Raw genomic sequence first — 19,274 nt, forward strand, 5'->3', positions numbered from 1 at the left:
CGGGTGTTGGTTTTATCAGCTGTTGCTATTGCTACAGTCAGTACACACAAACAGCGCACTGGGTGTTTCTCCAGGAGCTGTTTACACGTAGCTTCTACTGAGTGAAGTCTCAGCAGTAATGGAAACCGTGAATGATGCTTGGCTTTAATCACCACTTGCACCAGAGTTAATGAAATGTGGGACGCAGATAATTCTGCTTTCGAGACCCTGGAAGATTTGTTTTGTCTTGTCTGTAGTGGATTGGTCTCTCTCAGCTTTCATTAAGGCCACACCCATACCACAACAAGCAGCTGCAGTGCCAATGAACAAGGATTGGAACCGTATTTCAGAATATGCTCCTCAAAGTGTGGTCCGTGGACCAGCTGCAGCAGCAGCAGCAGCAGCAGCATCGCCTGGGAGCGTGTTAGAAGTGCTGAGTCTCAGAACTCAGGCCAGAGCTACTAAGTCAGACACTGTGGGAGGGGCCTAGCTAAGTGTGTTCTAACAGGCCCTCCAGATGGTTCTGATGCATGTTAACATTTGAGAGGCACTACTAAAGGAGAAAAACTTGATCTCCTTCAGGATAATTCATTGAACCATTTATTCCAAATTACCTGATGTGTGGAGAACGTTTTCTCAACCACACACACAGTCTGAGGCCTTTTAGGTCAAGGACCTGGTCTACTGCGTGGAGGCCACATTTCTCTCCATCTTAGCTTCTCGCCCCCATCTGGATTTCCCAAGTGAGGGGGGAAGGAAAGAAAGGTCACCTACAAGTCAGGCCACAGCCATGGGCACGTGTGTGCCTATTAAATGCAAAAACACGTTCCAGGAGACTGCACTGCCTTTACAAGCACATATATTCACACCCTATGTGGTGAGAAATCGGACTGAGGAATACCTTTCACCCACTTAAATATGTACTTTTTGAGAGGCTAAAAATAACTTCTCACTCTTACTAACAATAATTCTTTGCATTAAAGAATAAATCTTAAAAACAGCTGAAAAGATGGACAACCATATTTCCCCAAAACACACACTGCAAGGAGAGAAGAAATAAAACGTGGCACGCAGCCAATTCCGCCTGCCCACGCCCATCAACCCAAGTAGAGAATTTCTTTTTGGAAGTAATGGAGAGCACTGAGAATGTGTGAGATTTCAAGATCCCTGTCTACTTCTGAGATTTGAAGGAATTAATTTTCAATTCCACCGAGAAAGAGGTTTAGCAAAATGGCAAAGTGCATTCCAAATGTCTTCAGCTGTGGTAAGTCAGTCAGGCAAAAAAAAAAAAAAAAAACAGCAGGGAAAGGAGGAGATGTATAAACAGATTACATACATCTTCCAAGAATAGTTCTAGCTCAAGCAAGCCTCACATTACCCCTAATGTGAAGCTTGGCAGCCTGGCTCCCCATCACCTGGCGTTCTGATCCCTCAGTGACCTATAGTCACTATGAAACCACTGAGTTCGGCTAGAAGTTAACCCCTTCCTGAGCTAAGGTCTTTATAAAGATCAGAAATTCTAATTGCCATGAGGCAATCCCGAGGTGTGTGGTTCAACACTACATCCCCTGTGCCTGGGACATTCCCTTTGAAGAAGGCCCAGAACATCCTTTGAAATGTGCTCATAAAATGCAATGGAAGATGATAACTAAAACCACAATGAGGTAGCACTTCACACCCACTAGGAGAGCTATACTCAAAAACAGACAATAGCTAGTGTTGGTAAGGATGGGAGAAATCGGAACCCTCATTCACTGCTAGAGGGCATATGAAATGGTGCAGCCACTTTGGAAAACAGTCTGGCGGGTCCTCAAAAAGTTAAACAGAGTTCCCATCTGACCCAGCAATTCCTCTGCTAGGTATATGCCCACGGGAAACAAAACATATGTCCACACAAAAACTTGGACACAAATGTTCACAGCAACATCATTCATAATAGCCAAAAAGCAGAAGCAACTGACGAACAGATAAATAAAATGTGACATATCCATACAACAGAATGTTATTCAGCCATATACAAGAAGGAAATACTGATTCATGCTACAACGTGAAGGAACCTGGGAAACATTATGCTAAGTGACAGAAGCCAGACACAAAGTCCACATATTGTATGATTTTATTTATATGAAATGTCCAGAAGAGACAAATCTATAGAGAAAAAAAGTAGATCCGTGGTTGCTTAGAGCTGGTGGATTGGGGGAGCATGGGAGTGACTGCTAACGAGTACAGGGTTTGGGGGACAGTGATGAAAATGTTCTAAAATTAGATTGTGGTGATGGGTGCACAGCTCTGTGAATATACTAAAAGCCATTGAACTGTACACTTTAAATGGGTGAACCATATGAACTGTAAATTTTATCTCACCAAAGCTGTTACTTTTTTAAAAAAAGATATCTTTTCTCTCCAATTAGAAGGTAACTAACCCTATTTCTTCGGCATGACCAACAAACCACCTTTGCTAAGAAAAATAAAGCCAAACATGAGGCTTTAAAAGACACATATTAATACATACTGAGCACATGAAACAATGGGGAAGGGTTTTCCAAGTGAGGTTTGAGGGGTAGCATGAGCTAGAACAAAGAAAAGTCATACAGCATTAAGCCATGCACTATTGCTAGATGAAATCACAGACATTCCCAAATCGCCCGGCAGCATTCCAAAGTGCATGTGGAATGGCAGGGGTTCCCAGCCAGGACCCTGCCCGACACCCACCTCCGACCGATTCACCAGCAGCTCTGACCATTTCTGCCACAGGGGACACTTGTCCCTGTCCTCAAAAGTGGTCTCGTTGGAAGTCCAGCAGCACTGCTCGTGGCTGTACCAGAAGGCAGACAGGCAGACCCCCTCCTTCAGATCCGTCATCCAGTCCACGGCGAGATCGATGACGCCAGCCAGAGTGCCTGGAAGAAGAAGAATTGCCCCATGACGTGACAAGGAGAACAGCAACCTGGTGGCCACATAGGATCACTTCGGCAATGAAGGCCCAGACACCAGAGCAGGCAGTGAATGGGACGGGGACTGTCACTTACATAAGGACACTTCTCTCATTGACCCTGAGTCACTCGAATCTTTATGGTGTGGCAAGGCAGTGGCAGCCCAAGGGGAGATTCAAAGGGCTCAGTGGCTTCAGTCAGGTAGAGGAGAGAGACATACGGGTTTACACTCTGATCTCAAGCCCTGGGGCCAAGCAACTTTTGAAACGCCTCCCTTTCCAAATTTTTAAAATAGGGAATACACACCATAAAAGACACAACCCTTTCAACAGCTGGGATGGCATCCTGGAATCACACACGTTAATGTTAATATTTCTCAGGGAGACAGGGTGATCCAGGCAAAGTGAAGGCATGACCACTGTGACAGCCTCACATCATAAATGAGTAAGGTCTTGCCACCAAATGGGAACCACACTTGGGAAAACCCTGTTTATTAGAACTTTCTGTATTTTTAAAACTATGGCTAAAGGATTATGGGTTTATATAAGTAAATAATTACTTTCAACACCAACAGAAGTGGGATAGAATAGAATGTGTGGTTAAGCAGGCCACAAAAGGCTGCCTTGCATCTCCTTCCAGAATAACCCATTCTAGCTTCTTGCAGAGGCAGGGAATGGTTTCGGGCTTCTTCTTTTTTTGGACTTTTTACTGGATCCTTATTACAGTATCGGTTCAGTGCTTGCATTTCCACCGAAGGCGCCCACACGCCATCGGCACTCACCCTCCCTCCTCTCCTATCTACGTGGGAAGCCGCCCAGCTCAGCTCTAAATCACCTTCCTCCTTAGGCTGCCTTCTCCCAGTTCCCCTTGCTGTATCCTCAACCTCTCCTTTTCCGATGGCTCCTTCCCATCAGCATTTAATCACCAAAAAAAAAAAAAAAATCAAACCTTCCCTGGTCTCACTTCCCCACCACCAGCCACCATCCTCTCTCTTCCCTTCTCCTCCTGGCCTCACTTCCCTTCCACCCAGTCCACCCCCTCAGCCCACCAGGAGACGCCTACGCAGCTTAGGGCAATGGCCTTTGCTCAGTCCTCATCTTCTAGAACAGGATCAGCAAACTACTGCCCCAGGGTCAAAGCTGGCCCACCGCCTGTCTTTGTAAATAAAGTTTTATTAGAGAACAGCCACATCATTCAATTACATGGGGTCTGTGGCCACTTCCATGTTGCAATGGCAGAATTGAATAGTTGAGACAGAAACCACATGGTCCATGAAGCTGAAAATATTTACTCTCTAGCCCCTTGTAGAAAGTTTGCTGACCCCAGTTCCAGACCTCTCAGCATCATTTGACACTGCTGACCACTTCATCCTTCTAGAAACACCTCTTTCTGTGACTTCCACAGCAATATACTCTCCTGGTTTCCTCCTGCCTCTCCAGTTTTCTCTATCTCCCCTGATCTTTCCTACTCCTCTCCACAACTTCTAGAAGGTACATTTCCTCAAAGCTTGACCCTAAACCCTTTTCTCTTTTTACACTATACTCTCCACCCTGGCAACCTTATTCATGTCCTTCTATTTGCCACTAAGCCTAACTATGCCTTTTCCAGACACCTAGAACCCCCTGCCTACTGCAGGGTCAATGACTACATAGCCCAGCTGCCACCCTCCAATGCCCACGGCAGACATCACCAATCAATCGTGACATGCTCTACTGGATTCGCCTTCACAACCCTTTTGACAAGTCCATGGCAGACACCACTAATCCATCATGACACAGTCGTGTGGACTCACCCTCCCAAACCTTTTTAACCAAGCCACAGGCAGTCAAAGCCAGTGAACAGGAATTGTCAAAAGACACGAGTTTGTTTGCCTTCTTGGGTCTCCTGGATATCTCCACTCCAACTCACTAAGTATCCAGCATTGTGCTAGCTGGGAGAGAGCCCACCATCTAGGTACAGTCCTGTGCAAACTAGAAACCTGGGTAGGCATCCCGCTACCAGACTATCCCCACATCCCAGCAACTCCACCACTGAAATCTCGTGACTTGCTCTACTTCCCACCTTCCCCACCTGGGCTGCCATGCAGACCGCCATCTTGGAATGGCTCCGTGACCTCACACTGTGGCCAGACAGGTTTTCAAAAATGGCAGTCTGACCCAGACCACTTCCCCATGGAAAGCCCTGCCACAGCTGATCATTGTTCTTGAGGGAACACCTGAATCCTCACCATGGCATTGACCCTGACAGCCAGCTCCATGTATAGCTCCAGCTTCATCTTTTCCCTCACTAACCCCTGCACCCCACCTGCTCCATGTTCCTGAAATGTGCCAGGCTCTCCTCTCTGCACCATCTCAGTAAACACTGCCTTCCTCCCACTGGGCACTCTCCTACTTATCTTCCAGATTCCAGCATTTATATTAATATCACCTCCTTCAGGAAGCCTTCCCTGATTTCCTAAGTCTGGGTTAGGTGTACTTCCCAGACATTCCTGTGGCTGCCTGTCCTTCCCCAACACCACACCTCTCATATTCTGACATCATGATTTGCTAGATATATATGTTTGTACTTCCACTGGCCTATAAGTGGCAGGGAGAAAGTTTCATTATATAGTTTTCATGCCACAGTGTGTGTCAGGCCAGGCATCCAGGCCCTCTGTCCACTCTAAGTGGGCAAGGACCCTATCTGCCTTGTCCACTGTTGTATTCATGTCAGGTACAGAGTTGGAGCTATATATCCTTGCTAAATGAATGAGGGCAATAAATAGATGACTGAAAAATCAGAAAACTCAGGTCCACTCGTTCATTCAAGGGATATTTCTTGAGCACATACTCACTCTGTGGCAGTTACTAGTCCATGTCCTGGGGATACAGCAGTGAACAAAGCAAACCCAAGTCCCTGCCTTTGTGCAATTGTACCTTATAGCTGGGAGAAAGACACTAGACAAAATAAGCAAGTAACTTAGAGGCTCTGTTAAAAGGCAATGAGTGCTAGAGAGAAAACATAGCCCATTACATAGGTGCAGCCACCTCAGAAAACAGTCTGGCAGTTCCTCAAAAAGTTAAACACAGAGTTACCATTTGACCAAGCAATTCCACTCCTAGGCATATACCCAACAGAAATGAAAACATATATCCACATGAAGACTTGTACATAAATGTTCATAGCAGCATTATTCAAAATAGCCAAAAAGTAGAAACAATCCAAATACCCATCAACAGATGAGTGGATAAACAAAATGTGGTCTATCCAAATAATGAAATAGTATTCAGCAGTAAAAAAGGAATGAGGCACTGATACGTGCTATTTAACACCACACAGGTGAGCCTTGAAAACATTATGCTGAAAGAAGTTAATCATGAAGGACCACACATTGTAAGAGTCCATTTATATGAAATGCCCAGAATAGACAAATCCACAGAGACAGAAAGCAGGTGAATGGTGGCCTAGGGCTGGGCGGCAGCTGGGTGGGGGGCTGGGGCTTGATAGCTAAAAGGTACAGGGGTTCTTTTGTGGAGGTGACAAAATTATTCTACAATTGATAGTGGTGATGGTTGCACAACTCTATAAGTACACTAAAAACCACTGAATTGTACACTTTAAATGGGTGAATTGTATGGTATGTGAGTTATTTCACATAAATTTCAATATTACATAATATTGAATATATTATATAATTCAATATTGAACATAATATATTTATTTATTTATTTTTATTTTTGAACATAATATATTTAAATAAAATTGTTACATCCATACAGTGGGTCAGGGGATGAGACTCCAAGAGGGGATGTAATTTTCTTTTTAATTTTGCATACCAGGCAGGTCTTAACTTTTTTAAGGGCAATTAAATAATGAAATACTTAATTACAAATATAAAAGTACATATAATTAGTTTCATTAAGTTAGATCTATTATTAGCTATTTACCGATTTATTTTTATTTTTTAAATTGACAGATAATATTGTAACATTGCAACATGATGTTTTGAAGTACACATGCCTTGTAGAATGATGAAAAATATTTCCTAATTTAAAGTTGGAAACTAAAACCCAATATAAAGAAATCATACATACTCAAAGGGTTTTCTCCAGATGCAGAAGGCTTGCTTCAGCCCAGGGGGCCTGCAAAAAGGCAGCTGAGTAAACACTGCCCCCTAGTGGCAGCAAGCAAGAACGTAATATTTAGCATTTCGTGAGCTCGTTCCACAGGCTCTGGTAATGTCAAATTTAGAAATATCAATAGGACAAACAAAGGCAGAGGGCTCATTATCTTGATCTCTTTTTACTTTCTGAAATTGACAGATAAAATTCGTGTCTATTTATGGGATACAATGTCATGTTTTGATTTATATACAAATTTGATCAAGCTAATTAACATAACATCTCACCAATTGATCATTTTTGTGGTGAGAACGTTAAAAATCTATTTTAGCAATTTATAAATATACATGATTATTAACTGCAGTCACCATGCAGTGCAATCGCTCACTGAAACTTATCCCTCCAGTCTAATTGAAACTTGTACCATTTGATAAACATCTTCTTCCCTTTCCCCATCCTGCCCCCAGCCCTCCCTGCCTCTGCTGGCCACCTTTCTACTCTCCCTTTCTATAAGATCGACTGTTTTAGACCCCACATATCAGTGAGATCATGTAGTGTTTGTCTTTCTGTGCCTGGCTTATTTCCCTTAGCATAATGTGCAGGGATATAATTTTAGAGAAAGTGGTCAAGGAATGCCTCGAATGGAAGATGGCCTTTGAACAAAGGCCTGAAGAAGGTGAGGGAGGGGTCTTGCAGATATCCAGAGACAAGCTGTAATGATCACCCAAATTCCATCCTTATCCATTCATTCACAATCCCACTATTCCCACCGGATCTTCCTGGCTGATTGTGGTTCCAAGCGCGGACAGCGTTCCTCAGCTTTGTTCTGTGGTCCAACAGTGACACCCAGTGGTGACTCCTGATAAACGCACTGCCGAGGAGCTGCCGCTGGGCCTCTCCATGAGAGAATGAGACTCTGAGGGGAGCAGGCCAGGCAGAGGGATCCCCGAGCCCTCCCCAGGATTAGTCCAGCAGGGAAGGGGAAAGTGAATGGGGCACAGCTCGCCGGCTTCCCTTCAAGGTGCATCCAGGTCAAAAGAACACATGCGGCCGCTTTGTTTTTGATATCACACCATTCACGCCATCCTGGTGTATTCATCTGCTGCTGTGCCCGCGGGCTCTCCTCTTTTCAGCGGTCCTCACTCCTGGCTGCACGTTACAGTCACACAGGGGACGGGAGGGGGCTTTATTCAGTGCCAGGGGTCCTCTCCAGAGATGCTGTTTAAGTGAAACTTGGGCCGCAGCATATATTTTTTTGACCAAGAACTGATAGAAGTTGAGCTGCTAGTGAAGTCAGCTGGTCAAAATCACTTTAGAGTTAGCCCAATCGGGCTCCTAGATTAGTGAATAAATTTAAGCTGTGCCATTTACGCAGGCAAGCCCCCAGAACGTCTACTCTGAGTTTCTTGATCTACCCTATTTATTTCTCCTTCCTAGGAGCCAAGAATAATGATACACTGTAAGGTTTTATAATCTGTTCTAAATAAGGACATTAAAATTCATAGCAAACTCCCACCCTGCCCACCTTCAAAGGTCTTCATAGAAACAATCAAGCAAAATTGGAGACCGAACACCATGTGTCAGCAAAGTCTAATTCCCTGCCCTGGTTGCTGCGGATGCCGAGGCAGGCAAGGCAGATGGAGTCTTCCCTGGCAACCACGCCCCTCCTACAGTCATCTATGGAATAAATGAAACATCCCCTGGAAATGGAAATCCCCTGTAATCACAAACTTACATCTATGCTCCATTAGCATTCTTTCTTGGAGCACTTACTATACATATTCTGCCTGTATTACAGTCAATTCCATGATCAAGTCTGCTGTGGAACTGAACTGCCATGTTCTTATATGCAAGGGCTCTCTTCAGCATGCTCAAGTTTTTGTTCTTAGACATTAACCATCACACTTTTCTAAAAGGAAATAAGTTTCAGGGAACAATTTCCACTAAGAACTGGTGTGTTTGGTATTAAAAAGGTTTCCCCTCTAGAAACTTATCCATTTACTCTGGAAACATCTACTGCTTGAAAACATGGTGTCAGCACTATAAAAAGGAAGGGTGCAGAGTCCCCAAGGGTCAGTCTGTGGGTGTCTAGCATCATTCTGAGTGTCACAGGATACATACAATTCATCCCAGGGCCTGCCAGTAGTAGTAAAAGACAATCTCGAATGTTGTTTTGTTATTGGAAATGAAAATGGTCCCGTATTTTGTTGCCATCTACATAACCAAGTACAGCAGAGTGTAAAATGTGTGCTTTCAGTAGAACGCAGTAGTGATAAACCTTTGCATTGCAGGGAAAGGGCCGACCAGCTCGATGATGACAGCACTCCAGAAGCCCATGCGTGGGCCCATGCCTTGGGTGTGCCTTATTGATGACAGGTTTTAAGTTAAATAATGGTCATGTATTTTGCTCTTAGATATTTCAGGTAACAACTCCCTTGCATGGGGGTCAAAGAGAAACACTCCATATTCTGAATGTCATTGCAAAGATCAGTGTCATGGGGTTTCAGCATCTCCAGCTTGTCCCAGGGGCACCGCGTGCCTGCCCACGTACCCGCCAGCAGGCCGATGAGCAGCATCACCACCCATCCTGACCAGGCATCCAGCAAACTCTTGATGAACTCCCACAGCGACTCCTTGCTCTTGCTGGTTATCTAGAAACAAAGCAGACACAGTAGCTCGTCTGAACACATTTTCCAGTTCATGCTTCTTTCCCTGAAACTGTTTCCTTGGGAAACAGGATAATTGAAAAAATAAAACAAATGTAATCAAGCCACTAAATTATCCCATCACATTATTCTTTCAGTAATGCCCCACAATCATAAAATGCACTTTCTAGTTCACAGGGTGGTAAAGATGCCATAATAGTCCCCAACGAAACAGAGCACAAAAAATTCACTTAATTAAAAAGCATACTAAAAGTGACTTGATCTTTGATTATTTAATAGCCATGCTGAAGGCAATGTTTGTTTAGTGTCCCCATTTTGTAGACACCAGATAGGAGTTACTATCTAACTTACATTGTTAGGTCTGTTCATTAAAAAGCCTCTTCAACAAAGATTTCATCTCCTACTTTGGTATAGCAGGTTAAATTTTAGCAGCATGAATTTAGAATTAGCTAGCACAGATCACGCCTACCATAGACGGACACATCTGTACACACTACACACACTGTGAGAACAGCCCTTGCCTCCCTGTGCTCACGGAATCCTACTGCCCTGAGATCACCATTCCCCTCACAGCCCTTTAGAGCAGAGGTCAGCAAACATTTTCTGTAAAGGGCCAGAGAGTAAATATCTGGGGCTTTGCAGGCCAAATGGTCACTGCTGCAACTACTCAACTCTGCCACTGTAGCACAAAGTGAGCCATAATGAATATGCAAATGATTGGGCATAGCTGAGTTCTAATAAAACTTTATTTACAAAACAAGGTGCCAGCTGGCTTTGGCCCCAAGGCCATAGTACAGGCTGAGCCCTGCTCTGGAGTGCAGGCCACCCCACCCACATGGCCATGAACCTCACTCCCTACACACCTTTCTTCCTCCTTCTCACCACCCTTCAGGAAATAACCCAGCACAGTCGCACTCTCCTCAGCACTCCTCGTCCTCCTGTGGAGCAGCTCTTCCAAGGTCACCAACACCCCTATCTGACCGCCCCTCGGAGGGTGACCTTGGGAGGAGCCCCTCGTTGACTCTCTCTCCTCCTTTCTTTGGGGACACTCTTGGCCAGTCCCCCTGCCCTGTCCCTCATAAATGATCCCAAAGCACTTGATATATAAACTTTATTGTGGCCCATTAAAATATATGTATGATTTCCGACTAGATGCCAGGCACTATAATGTGTGCTTTCATATGTACACAATCTCATTTAATCTTCAGGTATAATGACCTCCATCCTCATGGATGAGAAAACAGGGTCCAGAAATGGTACCCCCAAGTCCCCTCCTTGCCCTCCACACCACACTCCCTCCATAAGACATAGCCTCCCACCCAAAGTGCCTGGTATCATAATGATCTGCCCATATCTCTGCCTCTACCACCAGCCATCCTCTTCCTCAGAACCTAACCCAGTACATAACACATGAACCTAAGCCCCAGCTGAGTAACTTGAATGAAAGATCCCTGTGCCATCTGCAGGGATCCCCTTCAGGTTGTTCTCTCAGAAGGCCACCTACCTTCCTGTGTCTGTCGGTATCCCGTGACTTTTCCCTTAGCCAGTCGATGGTGTGGAAGTCTTCATACGTCCCCACATCAGGGAACGGCTCATCGAGGAAATCCATCAGGTTTCCAGAGCCACTCATGGCTCCTGCATTGACCATGCTAGTTACACCTGGGGAGAAAGCCAGTCATTAAAAAGGTAAGCAGCACATCTCCACGACGTCATGGCAGAGGAGTAATCCACTTGCTCTATTTTCTTGTATGAGAAAAAATTATTTCAGCATAGGTATCTCTGCTGTGATGAAATACAGACACAGTCAATTCTTATAATTCATGGAAGTTATGTTATGAATTAGCAAATACTGAACCACTGTTCCTAAGAGGATACAGGGTTAGGTTTCTATGAGCCTCTGGTCACATTTTCGTCAATCTATCAATACATAACCTTGTCTTATGTGTTTCTGTTTAAAGATACCCTATTTAATATATACTGTTGATTCACTGACATTGAACTCACAGCCAACAGCACTATGACTCATGCCTGAACGAAGTTTCTCTAACACATGTATCTTCTCCATAAAACACGGTACACAGCCTTCTTACACATAAGAACACAAGACAGCATTCCAGCACTGCATTTGAGGGCCGTTTTAAATGCAAAATTACCAACAAAGAAAACCTACAAAAATGTGAAAAATGTGGCACTAAATAGAACACAAAAAGGACACTCATTTATAGTCAGCGAGTGGAAACAAGGAAGCAGGGCATCGCCTTCTTAGACTTCAGCTAGGAACGTGTGCTTCTGGCAACTCAAACATTTTGCCACTCTACACATGCACGTGTCCATAAATGACCTCAAAAGCACCATGAGTACTGACTTGGGCATTACAAATAAATTTTAGTAAGTAGGCAAATTTGAAAATACAGAATCTGCAAATGAGGATCAACTATATACATTTCCGAAAAACCTCATGTTCTGCAAAAACGAGGCATTAAAATGAGGGGGCTGGAGGGACAAATGGGGCAAAGAGGGTTCAAATTCAAATAATTGCAACAAAACTTATAATTGCTTCCCACGTGAGATAACACAGACCACTCAGGCAGGCAGCCTATGTGGTTGTCATCATGGATATTCAAGATGTGCAGCAATGGCAGAGTGAAAATGCTGACAAGACTCTAATTAGCTTGTGGGAGCCAAGACAATCTGCAGATGGCAGCTGCCCTCTACATCAGTGGGCCACCATGGAGATGGACAAGGGAGGGAAGACAACCTGCCATGAGCCAACAACCACGCAAAGTTGGTGGCACACTGCGCTGGGTAAGGAGCTCTGCGTGCAGATGCTCATTTTTAATTTGTCTTAAAATATACTCAAAAGGGCTCCTGCTGCCAGAGCAGTAGCAAAGTTGAATGTCTCTTCCTTTTCTGTGTAAGATAATTCTACACCCCTATTCCAGCTCCCCTTACCTGGAAAACAATAGCAAATGAACCGACACATCTCCCATGTTCTCCCACCGTAAGAGCTTGATTTACAACTTGCATAGGAGATAATTTGAGATGTAGAAAATGCTTTGCAGCAAGACCTGCACTCACCAACAAGTTAGCAGAAAAAATAATACACTCTTACAGAAACAAGAGGTTGGAATATGCACTAAATAAAAATTACTTTGGCAAAGAGCATGGAAATTTGAATTATAGGATGAGGACCACAAAAGTACTGGAATAGATGGTTAAAAAGTTGAAGGGTGGTTATAAAAACACAGGCTTCTGTCATTGCTTATGTATTTATGTATTTGGAGGACTTAGCCATGAACTGATGAAACTGCATTTTAATCAAATTGAAGAGTCGCTATGGGCAAAGTAGGGTAATCACCTTACAAGCAATAAAGTGGCCACAGTGATTGATTTATTGACCATCTGTGCAACCTAGCTGCTTTAAAACTTTAAAAGTTTGAGGTTTGAGCTGTGCCAAGTAAAAAACGATACCCACTGATGAGTACCCAGGGAAGGATCACGTTCCATAAGTCAGTAGCAACCAATAACATAATGAATAATATAAGGGAAGGAGTAAAATTAGAAAGCTAAGACTTCATTTCTCATTTCTACACAAACAAAATGATAATAATCTTATTATATGTAGCAAAGAAAATCTCTGATGGTAAAAAAAATAAGACGACATGCTATTGACCCCCAATGCAAGTCCTCGTCAGAGAAACCAGCAGATGGAAGAACTGCAGAGACTTGGACAGTCCACTAAAAAGGAGTTGCTACTACCTGAGATTCAACCATATCTCTAGTCAAGCAACTACTCCCGGCAATACTGCTTGAAACAAAAAGTCCCTCTGGAGAACAATTACATCTTTACACTTTAATGGCACAGGTAGTGGTTCTAAGGCAAATAAACAGGAGCTGATCAGCAGAGCCTTGGGGCAGGGGTTGGAGGGCTTCCCTGGGATGTGTCCCTGGGGTCCCAGAAGGAAGTGCTGGCTTCATTTCTGAGGTTGGGGTTAAAAGATCATCTAGGTCCAGCTGACCACAGATTCAGGAGTGAGCCCAGCCAGGATCAGCCAGCCTTGTCCCAATCCAACCTGTAATGGTTACTGTTCTTAGCCATTGCGTTTATTAAAGGAGTCATCATGCAGCAGCATCGTAACAGTGGATAGCAGGTGGAATGTACTTGTGCTCTGAGGGAGAAGAGAAAAGGGTCTGTGGAAGACATGGGACAGGGACACATAGGTCATTTATCCAATACCTCAAGGCAAGAAAGCATCTGTAGGTTTGGTCTGTAAGCATGAAGACCCCAAGAGGCCAGGGTCAAAGTCTTCAATAGCAGGTGATAACAACAGATCCTGTCCAGTAAAAGTCACTTTACCCAGGGCCCAACGAAGACAAGCATGTGTTAACTATGACAGTATCAATGATGCAATTTATGGCTTTGATGTTGAAAGCAACTCTGAATGGGCTGGCTCACCCTCAGAACAAGGATCTGTACCATTTAAAAGAAACCTGGACTTCTTTTTTTTTTTTTTTTAAGGCTAGTCAAGTGAAGCAGTGGGAGTGGAGAAGGAACAAAGTAACTATAACTAGTTGTGATCAATTAGTTATAAACAACACTGTACTTGGACCAGCGGGAAACCTGGACTTACATAGTTGGGTGTTGGCAATAACATAACGGGTTCTAGCAGATGAAAGAAAACAGGAAATCACCCATATCAAGATCAAGAAGGACGGATTCTAAGCATAATCAAGGCTTGACTGAATATAGAATAAGCCACTCCAGCCTAATCATGGTTATCAGCATGTCTGACCAAAACGTCAGGCAGAAACCCGTACCTTTGAATGTGCTGTTCCTTCTACCTTGAACAGCTTTCCTCTCCTCTGCCTAGAAAGCTCCTATTCACCCTCCAGCACCTCATTCTGTTTCATCCCACCTGTATAACTTGCATTAATTTCCCCAGAGAGAGTCCTGGGGGCATCCTCCTTAGCCATCCCAAAGCACTCTTGACCAGAACTCCTTATCACATTATAGTAGCAAGTATCTTCTCACTGCACTGTGACCTCTGCAGTCATGAACAATGACTTCATTTTTGCATCTCCATCCACTGTTCCTGGCATGTAGTCAACATTCAATAAAGTGTTTTGAGTTCATTTAAATGTGTGCATATCTCTGAACCACTTGGGCAACAAAGGCAAGGCCCCCATTATAGAATTTTTGTAGGCTCCATCTATATATCCACCAAAAATGTCTAAGTCTCAATTTTATCATAAATAGGACAAATAGACTTTTTAAAAAGTGTAAGGAAAAGAGACAGCCTAGAACAAAGGAGAGCAAAGAGAATGGGTTTGTCGGTGCAGCCCCTGCTCAGTCAAGAGCAGTCCCAACCAGTCCCCCCAGGACATCCTCAGGATGATTTTTGAAGACTTAAGACTCTCAGAACAGGATAGCAGGAGCCACCAAGATCATCCCAAGAAGTCCGTGACTCTGTGCCCAGGGCCTCCAGGAGCACTCCCAGGTACAGAAAGCATGGAGAACAGCTTTCCAAAAACTCTAGTCTGCATCTTATTTTGAGTTAACAAATCAGCTTTCGGGCTTACACCAAAGTATCTTAACAGTTTTCACTCCATCTTCTTAAGCCTGATTGGTTCTGCTTCCCAGGGAAACCCAGACTTCTGAACTAAGGACCAGGCCACATGCAGGAGTGACGGTCCCAACTTATGCCCCACCGTGGGGCTCTGCCTGGGCCTTAAGATTTCTGTGCTACAGTTTCTTTCTATGTAAAACTGGTATAGTAACAGCACATACCCTTCACATGTGTATGAACATTAAGTGAGTTAACATAGGTAAAGCACTCAGAATAAGTACTATGTAGCTATTCTTTTGACAGCAGAATTTTGTGTGTTATGCCAACTCCTTTGAGAAAAGTCTAGGAGAAATGTGGTAGGCTATCTTCTCCTCTGCCTCTGAGGTCACAAAGTCGCCGTTCTTTTTACCTGCAGTGCAGAAAGCTGTTTGCCAAATCTCGGTTCCACAGCTGACTTTGCCTCTAACCAGCTATGGGACAATGGAAAAGGGCCACCTGACTGCCATGGGCCTCAGTTTTCTGATCTGTAAAATGAGTGGTCCAAGGACACTCCCAGCTCTGGAATTCTGTGACTCTGATTGCAAAAAGAGCTCAATGGCTTGAACACACACTGTCAGTCAGGAGAAGGGGCTCAAAAGTAATCTTTCTCTGACCTGTGAGTCAGTTTTCATGATGGTCTATAATTCATCTTTCCAGAAAAAAGCAAAATCTGTTTGTACTTAAGGGCCCAGAAATCACACGGTTCACCACATTGGAGTGATTATCAGGTTCAAGCTCAAGGAAGTAGTGATAGTAGCAGTAGTAATAGCACCTGACATATATATGGCCCTTCACATTTCTCACAGTGTTTTCTTACACTCTATTTCATTTCCAGAAGTCAGGAAGTGAGCATAGAGCAGGACCTAATGGACTAATGAGGCATGTTCCTCTTTGCTGACCTCTAAGGTTTCTGGGTCAGTCTCTGACCTTGAGAATCTGAGCCCAACAAGAGACTACTGTCAGCAAGAACGTGTCACCAACTTGGTCAGAGACGTGGTGCAAGGAGACCAGGGCTGGGACCTCCACCTACTGCTATTATCCACACGCTCAGGGCAGGGTGGCTGGGAACAGCCAAGCCCCACATGGATTGGCTAGGGACCATGGGGAGGAACCCTCAAGCTCTTAACAGCAGCCTGGGAGTGCAGCTGCAGGTCAGGCAGACTAAGAGCATAGCTCCAGGTCAAGCAGCTTGTTTCTCTCAGCCTGAACCAGCTAGGCTAAGCACAATTTCTCTGCCTTTTTTTCCTTACAATACCACTGTATATGTCCTGTTATTGTAACCATAAAAATAACACAAGCTGTATCAGTTATCTATGGCTGACACCAAAACACAGTGGCTTAGACAGTAACAATCATATCTTTCTCTCTCCTGGTACTGGGGTTTGACTGAACTTAGCTAGACCATTCTATCCCAGGGTATTTCACAAATTTTCAGTCAAACAGGGACTGGGGCTGCAATCATCTGAAGGCTTGTTTACTCACACATCTGGTGCCTGGGCTAGGAGATTCAACAGCTGAACACTAGAACAGCTGGGGCTCCCCGGGCATCTTTCTCTCTCCATGTGGCATCCCCATGTGGTCTCTCAAGCATGGTGACTTTGGGTGGCACAACTTCTCACCTAGAGGCTCTGGGCTCCAAAGCAAGTGCATCGAGAGAGAGCCCAGGTAGAAGCTGTACCAGCTTGCATTGCCCAGCTTCAGAAGCCAGGCAGCGTCCCCTTGCCACATGCTATTCATTAAGGCAGTCACAAAAGCCCACCCAGATTCAAAGGGAGAAGAAGTAGACTCCGCCTCCTGATGGGGGAATGGCAAGGTTCTAGAAGAACATCCAGAAGTCAGAAGTATTACTGTGGCTATTGTTTTAAAATACAACCCACCACCAACTTACAAAAAAATCCTGGCAAATACAGAAAAGTAAAGTATTGAGAAGAAAATAAGGATTACCTGTCATCATACCCTAGAGAATTGCTGTAACATGTTGGCATATTTTCTTCATGGATATATTGTAAAACAAATTGGCAGAATAGTATATCTGCTTCTGTAATATTGTGCTTTTTCCCTCTATATTCTGAGCATTTATCACAAAAGAGGCAGCACCATTTATTGGTTGAAAACACAGACTCTGGAGCAGCACTGCTTGGGTTCAAACCTCAGCTCTGCCACTTTCTAGTGTGTGACCTCAGGCAAGTTGCTAACCTGACTGTGCCTCAGTCTCCCCATCTATGAAGTGGGGATTGATGGGGATTGTAAAAGCACCTGCCTCAGGGTATTGTGACAAAGACTGAATGAGCTGACATTAGTAAAGTACTTTGAGCCTGGCTTGTGGTTAGTGCTTCATGAATGTTTGTTAGAACAAAAAGCATGTTTCATGAAAACACACTTTTCCTTACCACCCTGCATGTTGCCTAATTATAAAGTTTATCTGATCTCCCCGCTGGTGTCCGTAGCTGACACAGGGACCTGATGGACTCCAGTTCTGCTCAAGGAGACCACAATAGTCCAACTGAACTTTTGAGGAACCTTCTGTGGGCTTCTGTTTACCAAGAATCAGTGAGGCCATTCACACATGAATCTATGTCTGACATTTTAAATATCTTTTCCTAAAAGCTCCTCAAAAGCGTTTACATTTATTAGAGACTGTTTTCTTTCAAATCTGAAATACCTCTATTCAAAGTGGCAAGACCAGTAACCGAGAGATTTGTGTGACTCCCCAGTATGGCTGGATGATCTCAGCTGACCCTCGCCACCCCCCTCTCAAAAGCCTGGGTCCTAGAATGGGCCATTTCTCAGGTGACGCTCAGCACGTGACACAGAGACTGAAACTGAATACCACCCCTTTCACCTTCTCAGGGATGACCCAATCTTTTTTCATTAGTCAAACTATTTGTCTCTGCCACAGATAATATTTAGGCCTGTGGGACTTTCCAGACATTTCAGAGCTATCTTTGCTGCCAGATGTTTTTATCAGTCATTATAGAGCAGAAAATCATAAAAAGTATACTCTGGGCCAGGCGCGGTGGGTCATGCCTGTAATCCTAGCATTCTGGGAGGCTGAGGCAGGAGGATCACTTGAGGTCAGGAGTTCAAGACCACCCTGAGCAAGAGTGAGACCCCGTTTCTACTAAAAACAAAAAAATTTGCCAGGTGTGGTGGCATGCACCTATAGTCCCGGCTACTCAGGAGGCCGGGGCAGGAGGATTGCTTGAGTCCAGGAGTTGGAGGTTGCTGTGAGCTAGGCTGACTCTACGGCACTCTAGCCCAGGCAACAGAGCAAGACTGGAAGACAAGACAAGAAAGACCAGACCAGGGAAGGGGAGGGGAGGGGAGAAGGGAAGGAAAGGCGAGGAGCGGGGAGGGGAGGGCAGGGGAGGGAAGGGAAGGGAAGGGAAGGGAAGGGAAGGGAAGGGAAGGGAAGGGAAATGAAATAATAAAATAAAATAAACCCTTCAGCATCAGTGAAATTAAAACTTTGAGATACTCTGATCATCTCACATCCTCAAAAAGGGAACCCCTCAAAAGCTATCAAGATATCTGAGATCATTATTGCCCTTGGCACATAGAAGGAAGAGCCAAAAAGTTTAATCCAGAAGAGATTGATAAATATATACAAAAAGCAACCTGCAGGTAAGCAATGGAGTCTGGCAGTGACCAGCAAGGAGCCGACAGTCCATGCTTGGTCACGGGAACGTGGCTACTACAAAGATTCCCGTTTCTCCCCAGTCAGACCAAAGGAAAACAGACATTAGGGAAACAGGGCTAAAGTTGAGCATAATCACAGGAATAGTCCAGGAAGCAAGTTATCTATGATTTTTCAGTTTGTCCTGTTTTTCTGGGAACTGCAGTTTTAGTAAACAAAAAAGTAGCAAAATTAATACGCCCATTTTAGCTAAATTCTAGAAACTGCTCTGCCCTACTCAACTGGCCTGGATCCAGAAGACGGGTCTGGATTACCTGGTGGCAAAGTCGGGCCTTTCCCCTGTCAACCTTCAA

General features: G+C 44.3%; 1 protein-coding gene across 8 annotated transcripts in view; it reads right to left on the bottom strand.

Annotated features, from left to right (window-relative positions):
* CLCN4 (chloride voltage-gated channel 4) overlaps positions 1-19,274 on the bottom strand; it is a 100,900-nt gene that overhangs the window by 60,045 nt on the left and 21,581 nt on the right. For 4 of the 8 annotated variants that reach the window (XM_069463894.1, XM_069463897.1, XM_069463895.1 and 1 more), the window contains exons 1-3: positions 11,183-11,327; positions 9,564-9,663; positions 2,692-2,879 (exon numbers count right to left, since the gene is read on the bottom strand). In XM_069463894.1, coding sequence (XP_069319995.1) covers positions 2,692-2,879; positions 9,564-9,663; positions 11,183-11,326 — 432 coding nt within the window. In that variant the 5' untranslated portion in view covers position 11,327. Of the gene's footprint in view, positions 1-2,691; positions 2,880-9,563; positions 9,664-11,182; positions 11,338-19,274 lie in introns of those variants that run through there. The other 4 variants (XM_069463899.1, XM_069463900.1, XM_069463901.1 and 1 more) reach the window with 1 other exon arrangement.

The sequence above is a fragment of the Eulemur rufifrons genome, chromosome 30 (assembly GCF_041146395.1).
Source record: "Eulemur rufifrons isolate Redbay chromosome 30, OSU_ERuf_1, whole genome shotgun sequence".
Lineage (NCBI taxonomy): Eukaryota > Metazoa > Chordata > Mammalia > Primates > Lemuridae > Eulemur > Eulemur rufifrons.